At 45.1% G+C, this 14,258-nt stretch overlaps 1 protein-coding gene across 2 annotated transcripts in view; it reads left to right on the top strand.

Annotated features, from left to right (window-relative positions):
• The window catches only part of LOC123774181 (quinone oxidoreductase-like protein 2 homolog), a 117,329-nt gene continuing 103,071 nt past the window's right edge, over positions 1-14,258 (top strand). The window contains exons 1-2 of one of the 2 annotated variants that reach the window (XM_045768327.2): positions 1-311; positions 9,033-9,236. In XM_045768327.2, coding sequence (XP_045624283.1) covers positions 9,033-9,236 — 204 coding nt within the window. In that variant the 5' untranslated portion in view covers positions 1-311. The remainder of the gene's footprint in view (positions 312-9,032; positions 9,237-14,258) is intronic. The other variant, XM_045768326.2, reaches the window with a different exon arrangement.

The following is a 14,258-nucleotide window of genomic DNA, read 5'->3' as shown; positions in this document are numbered from 1 at the left end:
TTCTCCTTGACGGGGCAGGTGCGAGAGCCGAAGACGTCCGATATGACATCCTTCGTCATACCTTTCGCTTCATCTGTCATGTTCATGGCCTGAAGAGACTGTAAAAGTATGTGGCCTGAGGAGATTACAGGGTCTGTGGCCTGAAGAGACTATAGGGACCCCCATCCTTCTTTGCTATTTTCCGGTGTAAGGCAGCCGGAGTGCATCCGATCCCTTGATCATCGTCGCCCTACACAACAACAACAACTCTCAAGTACTGTATACCAAAGTTATGATATATCGCTATAGTTTGATGACCAAATTTTTTATAGGTGATTTTTGGAGGGTGTGAGTGAGTGTAGGAGTGTAGGAGAGTGGTGTGTGTGGAACAGACGATAAGGTCTTTGGCTGTGTGTCAACATTGGCTGGGTCGCTTCTCTCTGTTTACACCCTGACGGTACACCCTGACATTATACCCTGACGGTACACCCTGACATTATACCCTGACGGTACACCCTTACATTATACCCTGACGGTACACCCTGACAATATACCCTGACGGTACACCCTGACATTATACCCTGACGGTACACCCTGACATTATACCCTTACGGTACACCCTGACATTATACCCTGACGGTACACCCTGACATTATACCCTGACGGTACACCCTGACATTATACCCTGACGGTACACCCTGACATTATACCCTGACGGTACACCCTGACATTATACCCTGACGGTACACCCTGACATTATACCCTGACGGTACACCCTGACATTATACCCTGACGGTACACCCTGACATTATACCCTTACGGTACACCCTGACATTATACCCTTACGGTACACCCTGACATTATACCCTGACGGTACACCCTGACATTATACCCTGACGGTACACCCTGACATTATACCCTTACGGTACACCCTGACATTATACCCTTATGGTACACCCTGACATTATACCCTGACGGTACACCCTGACGGTACACCCTGACGGTACACCCTGACAATATACCCTGACGGTACACCCTGACATTATACCCTGACGGTACACCCTGACATTATACCCTGACGGTACACCCTGACATTATACCCTGACGGTACACCCTGACATTATACCCTGACGGTACACCCTGACGGTACACCCTGACATTATACCCTGACGGTACACCCTGACATTATACCCTGACGGTACACCCTGACGGTACACCCTGACGGTACACCCTGACGGTACACCCTGACATTATACCCTGACGGTACACCCTGACATTATACCCTGACGGTACACCCTGACATTATACCCTGACGGTACACCCTGACATTATACCCTGACGGTACACCCTGACATTATACCCTGACGGTACACCCTGACATTATACCCTTACGGTACACCCTGACATTATACCCTTATGGTACACCCTGACATTATACCCTGACGGTACACCCTGACGGTACACCCTGACGGTACACCCTGACAATATACCCTGACGGTACACCCTGACATTATACCCTGACGGTACACCCTGACATTATACCCTGACGGTACACCCTGACATTATACCCTGACGGTACACCCTGACATTATACCCTGACGGTACACCCTGACGGTACACCCTGACATTATACCCTGACGGTACACCCTGACATTATACCCTGACGGTACACCCTGACGGTACACCCTGACGGTACACCCTGACGGTACACCCTGACATTATACCCTGACGGTACACCCTGACATTATACCCTGACGGTACACCCTGACATTATACCCTGACGGTACACCCTGACATTATACCCTGACGGTACACCCTGACATTATACCCTGACGGTACACCCTGACAGGTACACCCTGACATTATACCCTGATGGTACACCCTGACATTATACCCTGATGGTACACCCTGACATTATACCCTGACGGTACACCCTGACATTATACCCTGACGGTACACCCTGACAATATACCCTAACGGTACACCCTGACATTATACCCTGACGGTACACCCTGACATTATACCCTGACGGTACACCCTGACGGTACACCCTGACATTATACCCTGACGGTACACCCTGACATTATACCCTGACGGTACACCCTGACGGTACACCCTGACGGTACACCCTGACGGTACACCCTGACATTATACCCTGACGGTACACCCTGACATTATACCCTGACGGTACACCCTGACATTATACCCTGACGGTACACCCTGACATTATACCCTGACGGTACACCCTGACATTATACCCTGACGGTACACCCTGACATTATACCCTTACGGTACACCCTGACATTATACCCTTATGGTACACCCTGACATTATACCCTGACGGTACACCCTGACGGTACACCCTGACGGTACACCCTGACAATATACCCTGACGGTACACCCTGACATTATACCCTGACGGTACACCCTGACATTATACCCTGACGGTACACCCTGACATTATACCCTGACGGTACACCCTGACATTATACCCTGACGGTACACCCTGACGGTACACCCTGACATTATACCCTGACGGTACACCCTGACATTATACCCTGACGGTACACCCTGACGGTACACCCTGACGGTACACCCTGACGGTACACCCTGACATTATACCCTGACGGTACACCCTGACATTATACCCTGACGGTACACCCTGACATTATACCCTGACGGTACACCCTGACATTATACCCTGACGGTACACCCTGACATTATACCCTGACGGTACACCCTGACGGTACACCCTGACATTATACCCTGATGGTACACCCTGACATTATACCCTGATGGTACACCCTGACATTATACCCTGACGGTACACCCTGACATTATACCCTGACGGTACACCCTGACAATATACCCTAACGGTACACCCTGACAATATACCCTGACGGTACACCCTGACATTATACCCTGACGGTACACCCTGACATTATACCCTGACGGTACACCCTGACATTATACCCTGACGGTACACCCTGACATTATACCCTGACGGTACACCCTGACATTATACCCTGACGGTACACCCCTGATGGTATACCCTGACATTATACCCTGATGGTATACCCTGACAGTACACCCATGATGGTATACCCTGACAGCACACCCTGACGGTACACCCTAACACCACCCCGACGGTACTCCCTGGCACCACCCTGGCAGTACACCCTGATGCTACCCCAGAATGCTACACCCAGATGCTACACCCTGACCTTACATCCTGACCATACACTGACGTTACACCCTTGCACTGCACCCTGATGATACACCCTGATGTTACACCCCTGGCACTATATCCTAGCCTTACACCCTTGTGCTACACCGTGACATTATTCCCTGATGCTATATCCTGACACTACACCCTGATGCTACACCCTGACACTACACCCTGACCTTACACCCTGGTGCTACACCGTGACGAGGACTTTACGAGGATGTGAAGATACATCTGGGTACTTATGTGATGCATTTTTATACCTGACTTTTACTCTCAACTTAACTGTATGTATATATTTAAAAATGTATTGTACTTACATTAATTACTTTAGAACTGAGTAACCTAATATGTATATTAAGTTATTCAGTTAAGTTATACTTATTATTACTGTATCTACCCCATATGGGTAGATACAGTAATTGTATACATACATGTGTATGCCAAAGTGAAACATGTAAACATAAAATACTTCACCAGTGGGTGGCCTTTAACCCGTACACTGCTAAGCATAAGGGGGTGGGGGAGCAAAAAATATTCAAATTATGTCAAAATTACTTAAAAATGTTAAACAAATCTCCAGCTTATTGGCTTCAGCGTCATGAAACTTTCTTCAAAATATTTTCAGAAATTTATTTTAAACAAATTTTTTAAAAAGAAGAACGTTTGTTGATAAGGAGAACAGATCCTATTAACTGGGATTCAAACAGTTGAACTGGACAGTAGAGCGACGGTCTCGCTTCATGCAGGTTGGCGTTCAATCACTGACTGTCCACAAGTGGTTGGGCACCATTCCTTTCTCCCCTCCCATCCCTAATCCTTATCCTGACCGGTGATATATAGTCGTAATAGCTTGGCACTTTCTCCTAATAGTTCTTTTCCCTTCCTATTAACTGGAACTGATGGATAATGCAGTAATAAAGAGATGCAAGCACCTGTCCGTCGCACAAAGCAGAAGAATAATAGTAAGAAGTGTCCACAAAGGGGATATGCAGCTGGTGCCTTTATAGCATTGCTGAGTAATACATAATAACACAAATAATAATGAGTAACTATGTTATTATGCTCTATTATGTTATATATCCTATAAATACTTTGTCCAATGTTTATATCTGTTACTTTTAGCAGTGTTCCCTCAAAAATTTGTTTGGGGGATTATTTTTTTGTTTGTTTATTACCTGATTCTGTTGTAACCTCTCCATCCTGGAGAGTACATACTCGTCCCTAACTATGTGAAGATAGAATGAAATTGGTCAACAAATAAATCAGTCACAACTTGCAGAACTTAGGACTTTGAATTTTTTGGGGACTGATTTTTTCACAGATTTCACTCTATTTTCTTTGTCTCTTTAGGTTGTTTTGATGATTAGGGACCAAATTAGGGCTCTTTCACTTATATAAAGTATTCTCTAAATATATCCTCTAAATCATTATAATTATCCCTATATTTTGTGTTTTTGGGGGGTTATTTTTTCTTGAATTCATTTCAACACATTAACCTGCAACTTACACATATTCCAGTACGAATGGCAAACAATGTTTATTAAAACATACAAGTAAATTCATGAATTAGAACTACCTTATTCATTGTCAATAACTTCAAATTCAATTATCTCTAAAACTAGAGTTCCGACTTTCAACCGCTTCAAAAAATTCGGTTTCTGTTGACCAGACCACACACTAGAAGGTGAAGGGACGACGACGTTTCGGTCCGTCCTGGACCATTCTCAAGTCGATTTGTGATGAGGAGGTAGATACAGGCAATAAATAGGCAAGAGAGAGCTGAGGAGGAAAGTAAGGTGTAGGGGATAGTAGTAATAATGAGAACTGCAGAAGGCCTATTGGCCCATACGATGCAGCTCCTATTATAACCACCGAAGGAGAAGTAAAGGTTGTTTTCAGTTTTTGACCGATTCTCACAGGGGGTCAGAAACTACTTTTTTACATATAGTGTGCACAGCTGTCTGTTCTTAGAATCCCATAGAATGTATGTTTCATAAACCCTAAATGATTGGAGTTATAATTTTTTTATCTAAATTTGGTGCATATTTCAAATGCCATATTGACGATTTTGTTTACAGTAAACTATACTGAAAACCTATATTCTCAACTTGTGAAAATGAAGATCATATTCTATTCTGAGAGCATAACAACACCAAATGAAGAATTGATGATATATAATATTTTTGCAGCTGATTTGAAAATCTGAAATTTTCAATATTCAATTTTATAATTATTTTTAATTTTCTTGTTTTTGAAGCTACATTTGTGATCATTTAGACAAAGATGGAGCATTTGCCTAGTAGATTATGCACAAAACATTTGAAAGCATTTCAGCAAATTTTAAAAACTGAGTGATATGTCCTGTCGTATATATATATGCCTTGCGCAGTTTAAGAGTTAATCTTCACCACCCTTCCTCCCTACTCTTCACCACTTTCCATATCCTTCACTACTTTCCTTACCCTTCACCACCTTCCTTACCCTTTACCACATTCCCTACCCTTCACCACCTTCTTTACCCTTCACCACCTTCCTTACCCTTTACCACCTTCCCTACCCTTCACCACCTTCTTTACCCTTCACCTTCCTTACCCTTCACCACCTTCCTTACCCTTCACCACCTTCCCTACCCTTCACCACCATTCCTACCCTATAACACCGTTCACCACCGCAACTCTGGGTTGGGACTTTGTGACCAGATTGTCACCAATCTGGTGAGCACTGATTACAAATCCTCAATGATCAGGGTCGTTGGTCTCCTCTCTCCTGTTGGGCTCACAGTATGGTCTGGGAGTTTGTGGCCATGTGGCATCCTTATGTAGGACAGACGTAAATCTGTGTATCTATGTAATTATCTAAGTGTAATTACGTAAGTGTAGTTACAAGATGAAAGCTACGCTCATGGTGTCCTGTTTTCCCAGCACTCTTTGCTGTATAATGCTTTGAAAGTTCAGTACTAACAGTTTTGGCCTCTACCACCTTCTCACCTAGCTTGTTCCAACCATCTACCATTCTGTGAATTTTCTTATATTTCTTTGGCAGCTTTGTTTAGTTAGTTTAAATCTATGACCTCTTGTTCTCGAAGTTCCAGGTCTTGGAAAGTCTTCCCTATAAATTTTATTGATTCCTGTTACTATCTTGTACGTAATAATCATATTGCCTCTTTTTCTTCTATTCTCTAGTTATGGCATGTTTAATACCTCTAACCTCTCCTTGTAGCTCTTGTCCTTCAGTTTTGGGAGCCACTTAGTTGTATGTCTTTGCACCTTTTCCAGTTTGTTGATGTGCTTCTTAAGATATGGGCTACCATACAACTGCTGCATATTCCAGCTTTTGCCTAACAAATGTTGTGAACAGTTTCATTAGTATTTTGCCATCTGTGTATTTAAAAGCAATTCTGAAGTTAGAAAGCATAGCATAGGCTTTTCGCACAATGTTCTTTATGTGGTCCTCGGGTGATAGTTTTCTAACCACTCCTAGATCTCTTTCTTTATCAGAAGTCTTTAAAGATTTCCCACATAATTTATGGGTTGTTTTGTGTGTACTGTATGTATGTAGGTTAGATTAACATTTTAAAAGCACTACAATCACCTGTGATTGATCAATAAATCCCTGAACTATATATTTAACAGAGCTCTCACCCTGTCAGTGGAGGACAGAAGAAAATGTATATATGCTGGTGAGCATTGTAAATGTCTGGCCACGTCTCTGATAGAAATTAATACAAGAAAACAAAAAAACTGCGGAAGGTTCAGATTCCTCTGGGCTCCGTGCTCTGGCTCCACTTGGACTGTTCCCTGGTGGTTTCCCAGACTCAACCTCAAGGTTCACTTCTGTCCTGGCTCTTTGGGGCTGGATGCTCCATTTCTTGATCAATGCTGCATACTGTTGCCTTGTATCATGTAGCACTTGCAGCTTGTGTTTAGGGAGCCGGTCGGCCGAGTGGACAGCACGTTGGACTTGTGATCCTGTGGTCCTGGGTTCGATCCCAGGCGCCGGCGAGAAACAATGGGCAGAGTTTCTTTCACCCTATGCCCCTGTTACCTAGCAGTAAAATAGGTACCTGGGTGTTAGTCAGCTGTCACGGGCTGCTTCCTGGGGGTGGAGGCCTGGTCGAGGACCGGGCTGCGGGGACACTAAAAAAAAAAAAAAGCCCCGAAATCATCTCAAGATAACTCAAGAAGATAACTAGCATTGATACTACCTCTCACCATTTTGCAGGTTGTCTTGTGGTTTGTTAGCCTGCTCTTACACTGCCTGAGCCTGCATAGTCTGTGGGCTGTGTTCTTGCTTTTCTTTCCTCTTCTCATTCTATGGTGTCCCTTTCGGTCTGTAATTTTGTTTTCCAAGGCCATACCACCGTCTCAACTTTTGGTGTCTCGTGCCGCAGGTTGTGATGGGAAGCTTCATGCTCTTCTCAGGAGGCATCTATCTTGAGGTTATCTTAGAGTTGATTTCGGGGCTTTAGTGTCCCCGCGGCCCGGTCCTTGACCAGGCCTCCACCCCCAGGAAGCAGCCCGTGACAGCTGACTAACACCCAGGTACGTATTTACTGCTAGGTAACAGGGGCATTCAGGGTGAAAGAAACATTGCCCATTTGTTTCTGCCTCGTGCGGGAATCGAACCCGCGCCACAGCCACAGAATTACGAGTCCTGCGCGCTATCCACCAGGCTACGAGGTCCCATAGTTTCATAGTTTCTGTTCTTTTGGCTCTGGTTCAAATGCAATTTTCTTCAATTTGCAGCTGGCTCCTGTTTTGGCGAAGAATGAGTTGGTTAGCTTTGGGAGGGGTTCTCTGATTATTGATGTTTGGTTGGTTCAGCTGGGGGTTCATCATGTGCCATGTCCGATGTCGGCTCTCCGCTGCTATCTTTGAGCCACCGATTCTGCTTTGGTGGATGCTTTATAGATTGATCCTATTTGCTTGGTTCCTCTGTTCCAAGGCTTGTATTTCTCTGGTCTTCTGTGGTGTTAAGTGTAGCCAGTCTGCAGTCTTCCCGCATGCCCATAATATTCAGAAAAATGCCGCTTTCACAGCTGTGCTTGATAATATGTCCTGGGTCGATATTCGTCTGTGTTTTTTTTTGCAGTCCTTATGGCATCTAAAGCCAAAAATCGTCATACTAGAAAACATTAGCAGCTTGCAGAATTGACATACTCTACTATCCCATTTTATGTTTTGGCCCCTCTGGTAGGTTAGGATAGAGGACTTCATACAACAGTTTCTTGACTTTGGGAAACCTTAGGACGACGGGCTGCTTGTGTGGCCTTGGGTCATGTCTCGTCTAGGGGCCTCTTCTCCGTCCTGATTCCTGTGATTTTTTCTCCTCACTGTTAACTTCCCACGTGTTATCCTTTATGTGCAATCATATTTGATTTCCAAAAATATGTGGTCGCTCTTGTCCAGTGGAGGAAGGTGATGAATGTCAATTATCTCCTCTTCTTTCCTGATAAATACTAAATTCAGCAAAGTTAGAGCATCACCTTCTCTCATTCTTGTGGGCTGTTTTACATATTGGTGCATAAAAGACTCCAGGATTAGGTTTACTAATAGGCCAGTCCAAAAGTCCTATGTTTTTGGTTCATAGGCTTCGCAGTCTATTGATTTTATATTGTTATCACCAACTATTTAATAATCATGATTTATCTTTATCTGTTTTTACAATAATCTCTCGTGATCATTATAAGACCCACTCTTTTGTTATCTAGTTCCTGAGCTGACTGACTGACAGAAAATTACTGCTACTACTGTGTGTGTGCGTGTTTTTATTTAGTAATATTCTCAAACTTACTCATTCCAATGTAAACTAATCACTCCAACAGATGGCATCTATAACAATGCAGCGCTTCTGTCAGTTTGGGATTCGACTCCAACCTTCAATTGCAGCCTCAGGCCAATATTTATCTAGGGGCTTTGGAATATCCAGCATAAGGAACACTGCAACATATAAAGCCGCTGTCTTGCAAGAGTTTGGAAAAGACTTAGTCATGCAAGATCTTGAGAGAAAGAAAATACAACGGGGTCAAGTAAGTAACTTTTCATTGAGTGAAACAAATGAGTTCTGTATTACAACCAACAATTGTAGAACATTTTGTGAGTTAATGAAAAGAAAGTATTAGCATGCATGAGATACAAATTCAGTATTGTTATATTGTGCTGTAGAGTGTAGGTGTATGTCAGGGTTAGTAGTAATTTTGATGATAATAGTAATAATTTTGGATAATAAAAATAATGATAATTATAATAATAATAATAATATAGGATAAAAACCCACATTTGTGTATTTGTGAAATTTATGTAAGGAATTTACACCAAGTCTTTCGCACTCTCCTGAGTGCTTTGTCAAGATCTGAGTGTTATCTTGAGGTTATCTTGAGGTTATCTTGAGATGATTTCGGGGCTTTTAGTGTCCCCGCAGCCCGGTCCTCGACCAGGCCTCCACCCCCAGGAAGCAGCCCGTGACAGCTGACTAACACCCAGGTACCTATTTTACTGCTAGGTAACAGGGGCATAGTGTGAAAGAAACTCTGCCCATTGTTTCTCGCCGGCGCCCGGGATCGAACCCGGGACCACAGGATCACAAGTCCAGCGTGCTGTCCGCTCGGCCGACCGGCTCCCTTGTGTGTGATTAGAACGAGACTTACATCTCAACGTCTAATCAATTGTCACAAATGCACAAGTGTGGGTTTTTTATCCTATGTTATTATGTCTGTGAGAAGACATTACCAGTACAGGGGTCCCTCAGTTTACGAATTTAATCTGTTCCTAGAGATGGTTCGTTTACGAAAATTCGTAAATTGAAGCGAATTTCCCCATATAAAATAATGGGAAATGAATTAATCCGTTCCAGACTCGCCAAAAAATTTACTTCAAAATAAATTTTATACCTAATTCACCCAAATTTTCACTACAAAAGTATGTACAAGTTATTACTTACCTTTACCGATGACTCCTGTTGGTGTATGGAAGACGATGAGGAAGGGGGGGGGGGGGAGGATACACACAGTATCCACTCGATTTAACGGCCTATATGGGGCTGTACCCTGGTCGTTATTTCCGGAGCTCCGGTATTTCCGAAGTTAAGTGTCAGTAATTTTTCAAGTAACATTCAGGTAAGATATATTTTATACAGACAGCCACTGGGTCCACCACTCTAGTGCCGTCTACCCTGTGACGTCACAGATTCACGGCACATTGTTTTGATTTGTCATGAGGCTGGAGTATTCATTCCGTGACTTTGTTGGACATATCTGCACAATCAAGGAACATCCGTGCACCATGTCGGCTCCAAATGCACTCGTTGTGTCAGTGATGGCTGACTGGTGGGTGGATGGGCAGGCAAGCAGGGATGGAGAGGCTGAAATGTAGGCAGGCAGGCAGGGAGAGGCTGGGAGGTAGGCTGGGAGGGAGAGGCAAGGAGGAAGGCAGAGCTTGGGAGGGAGGCAGGCAGAGGCTGGGTGGTAGGCAGGGAGGGAGAGGCAAGGAGAGAGGCAGGCAGGGAGGGAGAGGCAAGGAGAGAGGCAGGCAGGCAGAGCTTGGGAGGGAGGGAGGCAGGCAGAGCTTGGGAGGGAGGGAGGCAGGCAGAGCTTGGGAGGGAGGGAGGCAGGCAGAGCTTGGGAGGGAGGGAGGCAAGCAGAGCTTGGGAGGGAGGGAGGCAGGCAGAGCTTGGGAGGGAGGCAGGCAGAGGCAGGGAGGGAGGCAGGCAGGCAGGCAGGCAGGCAGAGGCAGGCAGAGGCAGGCAGGCAGGCAGGCAGGCAGAGGCAGGGAGGGAGGCAGGCAGGCAAGCAGAGGCTGGGTGGTAGGCATGGAGGGAGGGAGGCAGGTAGGCAGGCAGAGGCTGAGTGGTAGGCAGGGAGGGAGGCAGGCAGGCAGAGGCTGGGTGGTAGGTAGGGAGGGAGTGGATGGAGATGGATGGTAGGATGGAGATGGATGGAGGGATGGATTTATGGATGGATGGAGGGAGGGAGAGAGGGATGGCGCTATGGTTGTTGAGGTGAAGCAGAGAGAGCGTGTGTATGGGAAGTTTGGGGGGGAGGGGTGTCGTTGGTGGGGGAAGGGACTGGCTCGCAACCAGATGTTTAGATGGAAGGAAGGAGGGAGGAAGGGATGGAGGGGACGGAAGGAGGGAGGGAGGAAGGGATGGAGGGGAGGGAAGGAGGGATGGAGGGAGGGAGCTGGGAAGGAGGGAGGGATGGAGGAAGAGATGGAAGGAGGAAGGGATGGAGGGGAGGGAGGGAGGGACGAAGGGATGGAAGGAGAGAAGAAGAGAGGGAGGGAGGGAGGGAGGGAGGGAGGGAGGGAGGGAGGGAGGGAGAGAAGGAAGGAGGGAGGGATAGAAGGAAGGAGGGAGGGATAGAAGGAAGGAGGGAGGGAGGGAGAGAAGGAAGGAGGGTGGGATGCAAGGAGGGAGGGAGGCATGGATGGAGGGAGGGAGGGAGGGAGGAAGGGAGGAAGGGATGGAAGGATAAAGGGATGGAGGGGAGGGATGGTTGGATGGAGGAAGGGAGCTGGGAAGGAGGGATGGTTGGATGGAGGGAGGAAAGAAGAGAGGGAGGGAGGGATGGAGCAGTGGATGATGAGGTGAAGCAGAGAGAGCGTGTGTATGGGAAGTATGGGGGGGGGGGGGCAGGGGGGGGGGTGTCGGTGGTGGGGAAGGGAAGAGATAAGCCTAACACTTGACCCAGTTAACCAGAAGTTTCTTTATTTAATTCTGGATGTACATCATATATATTTTTGCTTGCAGATTTTGTTTAGTAATATTATTAGGATAATAAAAAGTTATAAAAACTTGTTTCATGAATGCTTTATTAGATGGAGATTCTCCAGGCTGTCTCTGGCTGGCTGGCAGTCTACTGAGCCATTTCCCAGAAGGGTCTTGGGGGGGTGGGGAGAGGCAGAATGTGAGGGTGTGGGGGTAGAGGTTCAGTGAGGGTGAGGGAGGGAATGAAAGGGGTAGGCGGCCTGCTTGCCACGTGAGGACCCTCTGATACTAAGACAAACCCAATACCGACCTTCGGTAATATCGACCACCAGACTGTTATATGAGGCTCTAAATACCGGTCTCCCAAACCGGTCGTTATTACCGGCAGATCGGTATAAAAGAGGCTGTTAAATTGAGTGGATACTTAGCATGTTTGGCCTGCATACCACTAGGACCTGCTTCTGGCTCGCTGCTTGATTTTCTCACTAGAAATCGTTTCATTGAAGATTGTTTTTCCCTTCTTTGTAGCACTTGTCTGTAGTGAGACATCACATTGTCATTAATTTAAATTAGTAATATCAATGCAATGGCTTGCTACAGCTTTATCTGGGTGATTCTTTTCAGCAAAACTTTGCAGTTCGTCCCATACTGTACACATTTTCTTAATTAATGAGGAAGGGGCATCCACTACTGCCTCCTTCTCCTCCTCCTTCTCTCCCCTGAAGATTTGTTGTACTGCCTAGCTAGTTCAACAACACTTGTACCATTTTCATGTTTATGACTGATCTCGTTTTTTCTTTATAGTCATTCTCGCATGTGTTTTCTTGCCTTGAACCTTGCCACTGGCTTTCTTGGGACCCATGGCGAGATGTATAATAAAAAATTATGTTCAGATAGCCAAAAATCCGAAAAAACTGTAAATCCTTGCAAAGAATTCAGGCGCAATAGTCACTAGGCGGGAGGCACTGGTAAACTGAGGTGCGATCGCCGGGCCACCACACTAGCCATACCAACAAACTCGTTTCCCGAGGTAAAGTTCGTAACTTGATTCAAATTTTCCGAAGAAATCGGGCTTGTAACCCGAAAAGTTCGTAAAAAAGGCATTCGTAAGCCGAAGTTCCACTGTACTACTACTACTACTACTAATTTGATTTATGCAAGAGTACATGCAATGATACATGAAAAGTGAAGAATTTGAAGGTAAGAGAAGTACAGTACAGTACTTGCATAAAGCAACAAATTCTCCGGGCATTTCGGGCATTACTTGAAAATAATTAAGAGAATGAAAATCATTTTGAAGCAATGGTGTGACTTGAACCAGTGTTCTGGTGATTCCCAGACACCTGCATTAACCCTTAAATGGCGCATGGCTATATACCATTTGACACCCACAGGCGCATACCAAAAAAAATCTTTTTTTTTTCTTCCTAACCTGTTAATTTGTGTTTACTGATCATGAGAAAAATAATAAAAAAATCGTAAGTGGCATATATTGCCCGCTATAGGGGGGGGGGGGGAGTCTGGCAAAAAACAGGCGCTGACTCAGCGTGTGTCCCAGGCGGTCTGTTCCTCACCAGCTGTCAGGCCAGAGTTGCCACAAAGAGATAATTACCTAATTATTTCAATGTCTCTGATTGATTTTTCGTAGTTTTTTTTTGCTGTAATATTATTCAATAGTGTATAGTGTGATATATTTATATAATAAAATGAGTGAATCATCACTGTACTCAAAATTATGGTGTGCATATTGTTGATTCAATTATGTTCATCAAACAGTGAACAAATACTTTGTCGGTTATTACACTATATACACAGGTCATATATAAGTATCTGCATGTTTTGTTCACCATAACGAACCACTAAGTTGCTATTATGAGTCAAAAAGTAACGAGGCGTGACCGCCGTGTACCAGCCAGCCACTCACTCCCTCCCTCAACACCTCCACTCGCCCACATTCTCCTCCCACAATACTGTTTTTGCTTTTATTCACTATATACAGACGTTATATATAAGTATCTACATTCGTGTTCACCATAACGAACCACTAAGCTAGTATGCTGAGTGGCAGTGGCAGTGGCAGCCAGTGGCAGCCAGTGGCAGCCAGTGGCAGTCCGCCACTGGCTGCCACTCCCTCCCTCACCTCACCTGACTTGCCACCATTCTCCATCCACCATACTGTTTTTGCTTTTATATACAGATGTTATATATAAGTATTTAAATGTTTTGTTCACCATAACTATACAGCTAAGCTTGTATGGTGAGTAAAGGCACAAAGACGTAGGACCTCACACAGTCAGCTGGCTGCCGCCCTCAAGGCCAGACGCACTAATATTTCTCCTCCAACAAT

This window comes from Procambarus clarkii, chromosome 73 (genome assembly GCF_040958095.1).
Source record: "Procambarus clarkii isolate CNS0578487 chromosome 73, FALCON_Pclarkii_2.0, whole genome shotgun sequence".
In the NCBI taxonomy this organism is placed as follows: domain Eukaryota; kingdom Metazoa; phylum Arthropoda; class Malacostraca; order Decapoda; family Cambaridae; genus Procambarus; species Procambarus clarkii.
The sequence above is the reverse complement of the archived record's forward strand: the minus strand, read 5'-3'. Positions and strand labels throughout refer to the sequence as shown.